At 30.2% G+C, this 15,240-nt stretch overlaps 2 protein-coding genes across 2 annotated transcripts in view; one reads left to right on the forward strand and one right to left on the reverse strand.

The window, feature by feature from the left end:
- LOC106472078 (probable phosphorylase b kinase regulatory subunit alpha) overlaps positions 1-10,743 on the forward strand; it is a gene marked incomplete at its 5' end in the record, with an annotated part of 42,812 nt that extends 32,069 nt beyond the window's left edge. The window contains 6 exons of the mRNA XM_013932708.2: positions 1,785-1,902; positions 2,237-2,280; positions 5,160-5,321; positions 5,494-5,547; positions 6,265-6,468; positions 6,945-10,743. Of these exons, the coding sequence (XP_013788162.2) occupies positions 1,785-1,902; positions 2,237-2,280; positions 5,160-5,321; positions 5,494-5,547; positions 6,265-6,468; positions 6,945-7,151 (789 nt within the window). The remainder of the gene's footprint in view (positions 1-1,784; positions 1,903-2,236; positions 2,281-5,159; positions 5,322-5,493; positions 5,548-6,264; positions 6,469-6,944) is intronic.
- Positions 10,744-12,074: 1,331 nt separating this feature from the next.
- Positions 12,075-15,240, reverse strand: part of LOC106472079 (ribose-phosphate pyrophosphokinase 2) — a 26,622-nt gene continuing 23,456 nt past the window's right edge. Inside the window, exons 5-7 of the mRNA XM_013932709.2 lie at positions 14,845-15,018; positions 14,161-14,320; positions 12,075-12,348 (exon numbers count right to left, since the gene is read on the reverse strand). Of these exons, the coding sequence (XP_013788163.1) occupies positions 12,256-12,348; positions 14,161-14,320; positions 14,845-15,018 (427 nt within the window). The 3' untranslated portion in view covers positions 12,075-12,255. The remainder of the gene's footprint in view (positions 12,349-14,160; positions 14,321-14,844; positions 15,019-15,240) is intronic.

The raw sequence follows: 15,240 nt of genomic DNA on the forward strand, positions 1-15,240 counted from the left end.
TGAGTGCACATGAGCTGCATCATTGTAACTTCTGTGTTGTTAGCCAAGCACGGATGAAAGGTCAATATTGTAAATATATAGAAATGTACAATGTTATGAGATTTGAGCTACTTTGTCTAAACATTTATGTTTTCATGTTATAATTTGTGTTCATTCTAGAATGAAAGATGTATAATTTATGTTTATTTCCTAATTTTTTATGGTGGTTGCGAGATCGGTCAAATTTACCGAACCCATACAGAGATTAATTACTGAAAATAACAGATAAAATATTAAGTTTTTTCTTAAGAAATGTTTGATAACTATTTGGACATTATAAAGATTTTGCATGTGAAATTAGAAGATTTTCTGATACATAAAAGTATTTTTAATGTTAAAATGAAAATTACTTTGTATGATAGATAGACAAGATGTGAAAAGAAAAAAAGGCATGAGAGAAACATTGCTTTACATACTGTAAGACTTAATAAAGAATATTAGATATTTTGCATATGAAAGCATTGTAATGTTTACCGATAAACTGGCAAATTTCATTAACATTTACTAATTTAAAAGTTATAGCATGAAACCTATAACAAGCACAAAATGGTTACGAGGTCGGTCTTTCGGACCGAGCCCGGGTTGAAAGATATAATGAGCCACGTGTACTGTAGACCTAGAAGCCTGTTCATTGAGAAATAGTAATGTTACACCATGAGCTTCTGTGTCTTGTCAGGGTAAGTGAATTAATTCAGCAAGAATCACCAAACCTTATGTGTGAACACGTGGTTTTAGAGTTTAAAAAAATTCCTCAACAATTGTCAAAAGTAATGCAAGGCAAATGCTACTTATTGAAAATAGTTGGGCATGGCTTATTGGTTTATGTGCTAGACTGTGGATTAGAAGATCTAGAGTTTAACACACTTTCAGCTATCAGTGTGTCATAAGAATGACAATCAATCCCATATTTGGTTTAAATCCCATGTGATGGTTGGTACTTCGAATTGGCTGCCTTCCCTCTGGTCAGTGCTCAAACTTAAGGATGGCTATAACTAAACCCTAGGGGTCTCTACCTGACCTCTTAGCCCATGTTTACATAAGACAGTGGTAAGCAACGCCTAAATTAAAATGCAGGCCATACATACAGCCTTCAAGGACTGTAAGACCCCCTTGACCAGTCAAAAGCCAAAAATCATTCGATTAAAAAACTTACTGTATATGAAACACATAGCAAAAAAGACTTCCACACTCTCAACTAATGATCTTAAAAGTATGATATACAAAAAATAAGTTTTATGTTTTATTTTCCAAGCATTGGTGCACCTGGATTTAGGCTGCTATCACATGCAGGTAACTTTATCTCTTGCAAACTACTTATGTTATTAGAAACCATTAGGACTAAAATGTGTGATAAAAATCATGCAAACTGTAGTTTTTTTTCCACATTTCTCTTAATTTTACCATTTCAGATTCAAAATCAGGAGTGTGTATAAATTTGCAGTTTGCAAGATTTTTATCATAAATTTTAGGCCTATTAGTTTCTAATGCTTCACTGTTTTTCAAAATGTAAACTCTATTTCTGTTGTTGTTGTTGTGTTTTTTTTTCTTTTAGGATGCAGGGAGAATAGGTTGCCAAAAGCTGATATAAGGTGGTGTTGTGGCTGAAAATACCGCTACCTAATGAAAATTATAGCATATTTTGACATTCTTCATTTTCTTTCCTTCTATCACTTTTCAGTGGTATCTTGAATGGTATGGAAATACATCAGACAAGTTTTACATACTATTAGTCTCCAATTTTTAAGAACTTTTGTTTTTGTTTAGGTGATGAAGCATCTGAACATTTATTGAATTTGAGTCCATATGAGATGAAGACTTTGGTTCACCATATTCTAAGTGGAAAAGAATTTGTTGTTAAAAGTAGTAAGTTTTTTGCATGCTTATTATCCGAATTTAGTTATTAGAATCATTTACTTCTTTTTTTTTCTTCTAAATTATATTAAATTAGCAATTAGCAAACTTAATTGTTTATTATTATAAAATATTATACATAGAACAATGTCACATTATTTTGTGAAACTATATGTTGGTTAGCTTTATAGAATGCAATATTGAAACATTATAAAGCATTTATAAACTAAACTGTGTGTTACTTTGAAATAATAATTTGTCAGGTTCAATGAAATAAAAAATCTTTTTTCTGTAAATTTTCATTTACTCAGAGTTATGTAATGTAATAAAATTTGTTGCTTTTCAGTTCGAAGTGGGGTTGTTTCAGTGGCCAGCAGTAAAGCTAGCAAAGTGAGTTATCTAATTCTTTTGCTTCATCATATAAACTAATTTCACTTAATACCAATTTTATATTACACTGTTTATGCTTATCTTAGTTTAAAGAATAAACATCTATATAAATAATATGCTTGTGTTTGTATGTCCAGAAGTTTTCTCACAAAGTTCTTGATCAAATGCCACAAATCTCATATCACTAGAAAGGTCTTTGTATGAAGATTCCGGATTGTATATTGACTTTTCAATTCAGAATCACTTTACATGATATTTGCTTAGTCAAACTTTTTAATGCAATGAGTATGCTACATGATGGCACAATGTCTTTGTCATCACATGACAACTGGCTTCGATTTCAACTTTAGTTTGTTTGTTTTTTGCAATGTATTTCACACAAACAACACTTGACTTGTGTTTAATTTCATAGAAATAAATTAACATTACACTAAATACAATTGCTATGGGCTTTCTCGACTTATTTAGGTTTAAAATATGCATGTATAGTTCATTCAAAAACCATATGCTTATCCCTTTGTGAACATGCATTCAAACATTTCTGCACATTCAGCCAAGTTTGCCTTTATTACAACTTTACATTTACTTTACTTTTCAATAATTGGCTCGTTTTGTAGACTGCTATAAATTCATTTTAGCTACTTTTCTTTGTTAGTATGGGTTTTATTTTCATTTTTGTGAGTCTCTTTGTTTCAGGTTTTTAAACCGTGTGATAAAATGAACACTCATAACTGTTTCATACTCTGTACACCATTGTAAATACCATTACTATATTTTATTGTTTACTTTACGTGTAGTTTTATTAAATAAAGTAACATGCGTGTAGTTATATTGAATAATGTTATGTACATGTAGTTTTATTGAATAAAGTTACATCTACATGAGTTTGTTTGTCTAACTGCATAAAAGTTTTTCAAATAGACCAAGATTTATCAAGCTAACACATAATACCTGCAAGAAAGTTTAGCTAAAATACCATGCAGGAAAATGCAAGCAAAGGGCATGAAAACTACCACAAATGTTTTATGAGTCACAGCTAGTAATGTAATATTGTATGCAAATATATGTTGTGTATGGTAGGTTGATGAAATATGCAAGATTTTTTAGGGCTATGATTTTTGTGGCATTGCACTTAACTGCTTTGTTGTACTCCTGATATAGCCATTTTGTGCATCTTCATAAAAATATGTAAGTGTTCAGGTATATATAAACAAAAGTCAACAGCTAGATGTAATGTTATATTATTGGAAACTACACTTTGCCCCTGTAGATCTAAAAAAAAAAAAGGTGTAACACCTAACTGTTCATATACCATGTTTCTGAATGTTTAAACAAAAGGCAACACCTGTGTATCATTTAAAACCTAGTATACCTTGTAACTGTATAACTAAACACAAGTCAATACTTAACTGTCCAGGTATGCTGTTATAAATCAAATAAACCTTGTATCTGTGTTTTTAAACAAAAGACAATACCAGATTGTGCATATTTACTGTTGATAAACTGTCCACATGTTATACTTTGTATCTATTTATCTACACAAAATGTAATACCTTCCTCGACATATTACTGTTGGAAACATAGTATATGGAGGCTGTAAAGTCAGTATGTTTATATGAAACATGTAAAACAAACCATGTGACATATAGATGATATATTTTGCATACATGTATAATGGAGTGCATTCCACTGGTTTCTGGATATGTCACTGCAGATACCACTACAGCAATTGTTCATAATTACTACTATGATTTTTTAGTATTATGTTCATTTTGATGTACATAATGGGTATTGTGTCGTGTCAAATCACTGCAAGATTAGCTTGAACTTTTCTTACATTGGCATCCTTCAGTTGAGCAATGGTTGTGATAATAAAACATGCATCTTTAGAAAGTCCTCTAGCCAGTAGTTAGCAGAGATTAGGTCAGGAGCTTGATGGAAGTTGTGGCTAGTAATCCAATTCTCATCAACAATGGAAAGTATGTATGAGGTGCAACACTACCTTGCATGAATGTGATATCCTTGGATCTATCCAAGCTGTTGAAATACTGGTATAACACAAGCACTTTAACAACTCATGATAACCCCCGAACAGTCACCTGCATGTTGCCCAACCTTAAGGTGTTCACTCCTTAAAGAGCAATAGCCCCAGGATAAAGTCAGCAGTGAAACTGCACTACACAGTAACTTTTGGTAAATGCATACATTGTTCAGCTATATCCGATGGATTTTCACTAGCTCAGATGACACAGTTATAGGTATGAACATGTCCATGAATAAGAGTAAGATAGAACTTATCTATCCAGAGCTTCCAGTGGCTCAGCAGTAAATTTAAGGGTTCACTGGATTTTTGATAGCTTTATGCTGCTTAATAAAAACTGACCATAGGATGTATCAGGGCCAATTTTTCCTCACCTGCAACACATGTTGTGAACTCTAGAGCAAACATGTTTTTGGATTTATAGTCATGTACTTTTAACTCCTCATCATATTGGAAGGTGTAGGTAAACATATAGAAGGTAATATGCAAAGCTTTCTACACAGTTAACTGTGGTAAACAAATTTTATGAACCACATGCTAAGTATAGCTTTTGTTGTGAATGTATCAAGAACCAAAGATTTTAGTAGCACTCAGCATCTCGCTGTTCTCTAATGTTTGTGAATGTCGTGATCTCAAATGTTCAGCTACATTTCATATTGTGCTTATATGCAAGTCTAATTTGTATATGATCATGAGACTCTGTATGTACCTAGCTGAAATGTGTATTGTTAGAAACATAATATACCTTATCCTAGAATATATATATATATTTAAACTGTCAAGATATGTTGTTGTAAACCCTATATATACATATAATATATCTGAATATCTTTGACAGAAAAGTGTTGTAGATAATTTTCTGGGAAGAGAAGGATCAAATGAAGACATTCATTTTGAAAGTGACCGTCAGGGCCAGTGGCTGCGGAGGCGTAGGCTAGATGGAGCTTTGAACAGAGTTCCTCGTGGTTTTTATCCTCGAATTTGGTCCATTCTTGAAAGAGTAAGACAAATTTTAGTTTTATTTTGTAAAATTTAAAACATGAATTAATTACCTGAAGATTGTTTTATCCTGACATAGGCATTTGTATCTTTCATTTAAAAATATATATATATTACAAATGTTTATCTTAACCCTGTACCCATACACACCATTCTTTGTTTTTATACTACAGTGCCAAGGACTATCAATAGAAGGAAAAGTTTTGTCTCAGCAGTTGACTAGAGAGGTAAGACTGTTATTCTCTCCATCCAGGATGTTTGATTTTGTTTTTAACTAACAACTGATTTTTGTAATATCTCAAATCTGAAAGTAATTTTTTTTTTTATTATAAATAAATTGTTTATTTGGTTTTAATTATGCACAAAGCGACACAAGGGCTATATACACGAGTATCGAAACCCGGTTTCTAGCGTTGTAAGTCCGCAGCCATACCGCTGTGCCACTGGGGGGCTTATAAATAAATAAGATACTTGTTTTTTTTGTGTATTTACATATTGTACTTTCAAGAGCATGTTTTATTGTTGTACATGCCCATATAAAAACATACATTTTAGATAACTTTGTGTTCAAATCGAAAAATACAACATAATATGTAAATACTATCAATATGTACATGTTCAAGAGTTATCCAGGTAACTTCGTTGTACAGTCAGTATAGTAGCCTAAACATTTCTATTAGTTGTGTAATTTTATATTTATAATAGCACGGTTGTACACTAATTACCAGTATTTGTAATTTCATAAGCATGATAATGTAAGTATATTATTTGCTATTAATGTTATAAATTTAATTGCAGACATGTAGTTGTAATTAATTACCCTAATAATGTACTTGTTATTATATTACTTAGTTCATTATACTTCCTAATGATATTGCATATTTAGTAAACAATTTTTAACAGTACAGTGCATTGTAACATAAAATGACCTTTTTGGTTTCAAGATGACTCCTGGTGAGCTGAAGTTTGCACTTCAAGTTGAGCATGTATTGAACAGCATTCCTCAGCCAGAGTACCGTCAACTAATGGTTGAGGCCTTGATGGTACTGACATTGGTAGTAGAACATGACTCTGTTCAAGATTTTGGTAGCACCATTAACATAGAACATTTAGTCCACAAAGCTAATCATATCTTTCTGGAAGATCAGGTGAGATACCCTACGTGGATACTCCAGTTTTCAAAAAACCCAAACCCTTGTAATGTAGAAAGACACATGGATAAAGAATCAATTAAACTTTTGTTCATCTTATAATTTAAAAGGCCCATACTTTTGTAAGGTACACATTGGTCAACTTCATATATAGAATTATTAAAAATGTAACAAAAACAAAGCCTGAATGCTTAGAGATAGAGTTTCTTCTTCTTTAGCAGAAATAAAAGTGCTGAAGCTTTTGGGTAATGTTTTAGATTTTTATAATCAATATGTAGAGATCTGTGGTTCTATTTGACTTCAAATTCACTGTAGGTTTGTCATAAAATCCAACAAATAAGCTTGAATCAGACTTAATTGTTTTAAATACAGTACTGAATCTGTATCTCTTATAGCATTTAGTGGTATGGAATCTCTTGTACTTAGCACAGAAGGTAACACTTGCTAAGAAAATACCTTATGAATTTTTACAGTGTCAAGTGGATGGAGATGCCACCCTATGTTGTGCTGTAGCATCAGGACACAAGGTTGCCCCATGTGGTGGAGCAGCAGGAATCTGTCAACATTTCTATGATAGTGCTCCAAGTGGGTGTTACGGTACCATGACATACATGATAAGGGCTGTTGCAAGTACACTGGACTGTTTGCCCCCTAATGTCCTGGACTGTACTATTAGTTAAAACAGATGTTTTTATCACCCACAGGATATTCAGTTGCAGTGACATCTATTAGTAGGAATCAATTTGTATTTATCACTTGCAGGAACCTCTGATGTTTTAAATTTCTAAAGTCATTGCTCCTGAATGTGAAATTTGTATAGTTTCAAATATTAACTAAGTCATACTTCTTACAAATTATTAATTTAGCTACTCCTACTAAGTCAATAAGTTTAAAATTTTAACTACTATTGAGAAAGGGTGATCATATATCATTGTTCTCCTCATTTCAGGTAGTAATGTAAAAGGTATTTGTGAAGTGAATTTAAACTAAGATTAAAGAATCTTATTGTGGCTGGTGAAGAGTTTTTAGTCCTGCATTATAAAGTTGTTTTTTGTTCTATTGTATTTTTAGTTGTCTGTAAAAAATCTTAGTTAATTAACCCCGAGTCCTTATACATAATCTGGTTATATTAAAGGTACTTCATAAAAAAATATATATATTGAGTGTAAAGTATACCAAACAAATGTTAGTCCTGCTTTTTTTTTAGGCACGTGCTGAAGTTATATTTTACTCCTGTTTTGAAGTACTATATGCTTGTTGAAATATATATTTTGACCTGTATGATTAGAAAGCATATCCTTATTTAACATTAGAGGAAATGTTAACAAAAAAATTTTTGCGCATGTAATAAATTTTAGCATCATATTAGGTTGTGATTTGCTTATCTGTGAAACTCAGTATAAAAACATTGCAGCATTTGTTTCGAGATGGCCTGCAAATTTATTGAATAGGATTCAGGTTTGTCAGGTTTTAACAGTATGTTTTGATGTTGTCATTTATAGTTATTGCTCATTGTGGCAATATAGTATTTATTGTAAAAATAAATAGTTAAATGCAAATGTTTTGATTCTGTAGTTCATATCTCAGATGAAGTTACATTTTTATTTTCTGTTTGTTCTGTTATTTGGGTTAGCAAAAATGTTATAAATAAACAATCCTATTGGTGTTGATCATTTCTGTTTTACCAACCATGTATTAGCAAAAGAAACAAAACCACAACTTACGATGGAGAGATGAGTGATTTCTATTATCAAAACAAAACTAGTTTTTGCAGTATTACGAGTGTTTATTGGATTTTAATCTCATTTTATATAGAAAGGTTCCCTTCATTTTTTTTATAACAAACTGCTTCTTATTCAATGTTGAAGTAAAATTATTAAATATTTGCTAAGATTTTATGTAGTTATAACCCTTGTACATTTTTCATTTAGAGTTTACGCTGAGGAAATGAGGAAAGCAATCCTGATCAGATGCTAAATAATAACTATGTTGTAGGTTATCCTTTTTTTGTTTACAGAATTTAAACAAAACACCCATTCTGTATTGTTCCTTAGAGACTAAAATCTAATCAACCCATTATATTTAATTCATGTTTTGAGGAGAGGTAAGGAAATAAATCATGTTATTTAAATTTCCCAAGTTACCTGTTCCGTTTTGTTTTTGAATCACTATGACTTTTCAACTTTTGCTGCTATGAGCATTAGGCTATTTCTTTAATGGAGGCAAATTATAAAATGATTATGACAATAGTAATGTTATTCATGGAAAGGTGTGAAACCACGTAACATTATAGATAAATATTTCTCAAGCATGATGAAATGCTTACCAACCATTTGAGCTCCATACTGGAGAAAATCTCTAGTGTTTTATAATTCACTGCTCTTTCCATATCAGCTGATAGCATCTCTTGTTTAGGTTTAAACTTAATGATTTATACTTCAACAATTTTTAAAAAATCACATTTCTTAATAATCAACTAAAATGACTTGCAGGGTTCTTCTATCAATTAAAAAAAAAGTACAAAATTGTACTATATAACATATACTTGGGTAGGCCATTATATCAGTATTCTTAATAATTACACTTGGACAATTTGTTGACATTAGTACTAGAGCCTTAAAAGCAGACATCTTCAATTTTATGGTAAGCACCTAGTGCATCGTTATTTTGCTTTTTCCTATTGTATGGCATAATATAGAACTAATAAAATATCACTGTCTTCATATTAATAACATTCCAGTGTGTAAAATAAGAAGCAAGCAAATGCTCTAATCATATCAGAGTTGAAATTATATCCACTTCTAGTTTAATTATTTGCTTTTGTTTTATTAATTTTTTCTAGTGGTGTTGGTGTTAGTGCAAAAAATTGCTGAGGTTGGTAATGCATTGTCTAATTGGAACCATCTATTATTGATCTGTATATTTCCAAAAACAGTTGTGTACATATGTACTCATCTATAATCACAGGAAATAAAATTTAACTGTAAAAATACAGTGCTTTGTAAAGTTTTCAGACGTTTCTTTAAATATTTGTCACTATACTTGAGGGTAGCCATAATTTCACAGTTAACTAAACTGCACAAAGAATATTTATAAAGACACTATAAGAGTAACATATGATTAAATACACTCAATGTATATCATAACAGACATAAAACTAAAACCCAAAGTAAGGGAATACATTTAACCATATCTGAAATTTACAAACTGGGCTTCATGACGTTACTATCCACCTCTTAAGCTGAAGTTTAGCAACAAATCCTGTGCCATCTCAGCATGAGAAAGGTTTGAACATATAAAAATAGATTGGAAAGGCCCATATAAATGTGTGTATATATATAGGACAATATACAAGATTATTTTTAATTATGATTTATTGTATGTTCAGTTATCCACCTGATACCTGGCTGTTACAAATAATAAACTGAAAGGAAATATTAAAAGTGTTATCCACAACTTAAAATAATACCCGGTATTCTTAACAATGGTTTAAAAATAATGTACATGAGGCCTAAATCAAAGTTTAAAATACCCTGTTTAGCAAGTTCAGTATTTTTGCCACACACACACACTAAACTTCTTCCACAGTGGGCAATTAATAGTCAATATACAAAAAACTGTGTGTACAAGTCTATATCATATTAACTTGGAAATAAAATATATCTGAGCAAAGACTTCCAAACTTTATACACTGCACAAGAAAATGAGCATATTTTTTAAAAACTCAACATTACACACATAGATTTAATGTTAAACAAGTTCAAATATCACATAAAACTACACGTAATAATTTAACTCTGTTATGATATCAAAGCTAACAGACATTTTCCCCTCTAAACAAAAGGTTTGAGCATGACTTTTTCTGTACAGCATTTATAGAACATCTTCTTTACACTGAATTTTAGAATTAAGAACACTACAAACAAAATTTTTTGATTCCAATACTTAAAACTGAATACAATTAATGTATGCAAGTTCACGTGGCATGAATTTAAGAGAATCAGTCTCGATTGTTGGTACCTAAACTCAATACGCCAGATTTTATCTGTCCATAAAAATCATTTTGTGGCATCAAAGTAATTAACTATAAGTTTAAAGTTACCTTTGTTACAATACAGTGTGGTTTTCATTACAGAACAATTAATCTTCATCTGCAAATTAGATATCTTCTTGTATAATGTGTGTGGTTACTGAATTACATAGCTTAAAACACTAAATACCCATTATCAGAATCCTTGGGTTTTGATGAATATTAATTTTTTTAATAAACAAGAACATAAAAAACAACCAAATATTCTAAATTTGTGAAATACAATAGATATAGGTAAATGACAAGTCAGTACCATATCATTTATGTACACAAGTGAGTGAAAATATATATTTGCTCTCCAGGCACACTCAAAACCTTTTTTAACTTTCTACCCAACATTTTCACTCTAGTTAATATGACAGCAAAGTCCCACTAAATCTTTCAACTTCAAAACATTTTATTCAAAAACAAAATGATGATTCACTATATAACACAGTGCTATATTTAGCATAGTCTGCATCTAAATTTTACAGTAAAAGATGCTCTTTTTAACCCGTCTGCATGGCACAAAACACACACATCCAAATCTTGGTAATCACTTACTTGGAACATTCACTTTTCTTTCAATGTTTCTGCCAAAGTACACACTTCAATAAATAAATGAAAAAACGTTTTGAGGTGTCATACCTTTGACTTCGAAGTAAATAAAAAATCAATTATTTATGTGTGTTACTCCGATTTTCATGTTCTTGTCTGTTAGTATATTATCACATCCTTACCATTTTTTAACAATTTCAGCTTGAATCATGTAGAGCAAAAGTTTAATAAATGTTTAGCTAATATAAAGTATTCCTTAACACGGTTTCAGCTTCTTATTTAATCAGTTAAAACCTAATTTCTATAAGATGATAAGTTACTGTAATGTACAATGTCCAAAGTTCATGACATTTTTTAAATAAACAATAATAAAAAAATATACATCAGATTGTCATTTTAATATTTTTTCAAGTAAATGCCTTCTTACCCACATTGTATTGTATAATTTTGAAACCTAACACATAAATCAATACAAGACTTATTAGGAATTTAAAAAAAACAAATATTCGGATACAAAATTTTTGCATTCTTTTATCACTGCATAAAATACCTTCACATTTAATCTTCCTATTTCAAATAATGGAAAATCTAAAAATAGGTAATTTTGGGAGTTGTAAAGAATTTAAATCACGAAAAATCATAATTGTAACTTAAGTAGGTTGCACACACTTAAATCTGTTCCTTAAGTTTCAATGCACACTATTTTCATATAAATTCATCAAAGCTAGACAATAGCCAAAGCTAAGCTGTTTTCTTGTTGGTGAATAAATTTTCCATGTTAATATAACAGCAACAATAATTCTAATACAACTCTCACTAAGATTTGCAAACATGCAAGTTTCATGATATTGATGACACTGAAGAAATTACTATTTGTCTCTAACATGTGTGAGGAATAAAAAGATTTATATTCATTACTTATCCTACAAAAAAAAGATATATCTTTAGCCATCATTAGTATAAAGAATTATTATTATTTTTTTTTTACTGTGCATTCCAAATACTGATATTATGAACCTTTACTAATCTTGGGAGTTTATAATTAAGAAAAAAAAAAAACTGGTTTTTATTTGGTCATAAAATTCACACTTTTTATGAGATATTTATGCAATGTATCATTTTCTCACTCACATATCACAATAACATCATCAATAATCTTACATAGGTACATTACTAAACAGATAAGAAACACTTTCTCCATTGTGAGTTCTACGAATAGCTTCAGCTAGGATCATTGAGATGTCAATACACTGAAAGAGAAACAAAATTATTATATGCATACTTTCTGACTAACTTTCTTAAATGCAATAACTTACCTATGTGTGTGAATTAGAAAATAATTTTCAAAAATTCTCTCTACTCGCACTAGACATAAACCCATATGAAACTCATAATACAAGAATAGTGATTCTGATATTAAGTTGATTATGTGTTTTATTTTGTATCCTACACAGTCTATTAGTGGCCAGGCAGAAAAATGTGGTTAGCCAGATGAACCCTTTAAAACTACTAAATAATAACTTATTAACAATCAGGATCATATCACTGAAATATATATTTAACAGTAGAACCTAATATCTAGAAGGACCATTCCAGTTTTCTCTACAATTGTCCTGTAACTGGCAAGTATTTTTTCTGAAACTAAATTTCATGATGAGGAACCCACTTTTAGAAAATAAATTTGGAGACAGCTTGCATGGGTAATGAAAGAAACTTTATTACAAATCTGTTATTGGTAATAAAGTTTTTTCATCACCCATTCAAGCTGTTTCCAAACTTTATATTCTAGAACTAAGCTCATTTCCTCTCACCTTATTAAACTTTGAGCTGTACAAGTAACAAAGTGTACACTAATTATAAAATACAGATGTACCAATTAGCAATTTGGCTTGTTACAGATTAATCAACACCTATTTCTAATTAATTCAACAGAGCCAGCTTGGTGCTCTGTGCAACTACAATATTAAAAAAATGGGTAACTATATAACCATCTCGTACAATTTCTTTGGTTATAAGCATACTGGACTTTATTTACGTGGTGATTTGACTGAAAATGAACAATTGTAGATGATTTTATTTTTATGGTTTAATATTCAATTTTAAATACTTAAGTATCAGAAGGTCCTGAATACTCAAGTTTAAATAATTCCTTCAACATTCTAATTTCACTTCCCTTAAATCCACTTATTGGAAAATTATATCCACCATGAAAATTAAATTATTTGTGGAATATTTCTATATGCTTAATTTTTCATAGACTAATGAATAGTTTAAAAAAAATATTTTTTACATATATGGTCCATTGTTAATAAACTTTGTAATATAATCATACTGCTTTTGATTAAACTGCACTTTATTTTATAATTCTTAATTGAGTATTTTATCAATAAAAAGAAAAACAAATGTATTGATTTCTTATTTTTACCCACTTTCAGAGTATTTGGTGCAAATTATTATCTATTAATTGACACTCTGACCAATTAAGTCAGTTACTGATTAATTGCTAATCAACACATTTCTCATTAAAGATATGATCTTCAGATTTTTAAAACATAGCTTTTTTATTTTGTTCATTGATATAACTGAATATAATTACTTATTTCATGATATTGGTTATTTTTCAAGTCGGTCAATTACAATCATTAGATCAGCCAGAGAATAATATTCTATATAACAAACTACATGGAAAAACATACATACTATATGGCTAGAAACAGTAATTTAAGAAAGTTTCAGTAATCTTTGTAACAAAATATACAGATTTCAAGATGACGAAAAATATGTTCTATAAAACAAGTAATTACCAACAACATTCACTTACCAGTGCAATAACAGTTACATTTTCATAATTTTTACAAAAGCACTGGCTGACATAATACACAAACTCTCCACATAGTATTACAGTTTCATGTTTCACTCAATGTTTGTATAAGTGTTAAGTTTTTAAACTGGTTCTAATAAATTCCATTTTTATATGACACTGAATTTATATGAATAATAATTACAAGAAAACCATCAGAAGAGGTTTAATTTTCTATTAAATTTTATCAAGCATTCTATACCTGAATCTTCAGACACTCCTTCATATGTTCTTCCTGTGGTATACTGTTGGTAACTACAACAGCCTCAAAGCAGGCATTGTTAATACGTGATATAGCTGGACCAGAAAATATACCATGAGTAAGGATAGCATACACTTTACGAGCCCCAGCTTGCGTTAATCTATAGAAAGTAAATAGACTTGTAATTAAACTTCAAGATATTTGTAATTATATAGATTGGCTCAACAGACCAGTTAATGGTTAAACTTGAAACATCTTTAGAGATGGCATTCAAAAAATTCCAAAAACCTCTCAATGTTTTTCATATAAGATAATTTCATAAAATTATTGAAACTTCTAAAAATACTCAAACTTCAAGAAAACCGAATGATGTATTATAATGACTCTTGGCAGGTTCTAAAGTTTTAAAAGTCATACTCGTAGTTTATGGGAAAAAGATAAATTACCTTGTAAAAACATACAAATTAATATATTTTTCTAACAATACATTTTTTTTTAACATGAGTGTTTTTGTAACTCAAAGTTTTGTACAGAATTAATTAAAAACATTCAATACAATTGTGTAGGTTTTATGTAATGCTGACATGTAGATACATTACACTTGCATTTAGAAAATGCCCCTCTCCCTTCAAAAGAAACAAAAAAGAAAGGTTTTATTATACAAAAAATAAAAGATATGCTCACTTTTCAGCAGCATGGCATATTGTTCCACACGTATCTGCCATATCATCAACAAGAATTGCCACTTTATCTTTCACATCACCAACTAAAACCATAGAAGCTACCTCATTAGCTTTTTTTCTCTCCTTGTGAATCAAGGCAAATTCTACATTCAGATGATCAGCAATAGCAGTAACCCTGGATGAAAAAAGAAAGTTCTACTTCTCCATTACAAGTAATGACAATTATCATCAATATAAAAAGTCACTGCTACACAAGTTATACTTCTCCATTACAAGTAATGACAGTTATCATTGGTATAAAAAGTCACTGCTACACAAGTTATACTTTTCCATCACAAGTAATGAGTTATCACTGGTATAAAAAGTCACTGCTACACAAGTTATACTTCTCCATTAC

The sequence above is a fragment of the Limulus polyphemus genome, unplaced genomic scaffold (assembly GCF_000517525.1).
Source record: "Limulus polyphemus unplaced genomic scaffold, Limulus_polyphemus-2.1.2 Scaffold5068, whole genome shotgun sequence".
Taxonomy (NCBI): domain Eukaryota; kingdom Metazoa; phylum Arthropoda; class Merostomata; order Xiphosura; family Limulidae; genus Limulus; species Limulus polyphemus.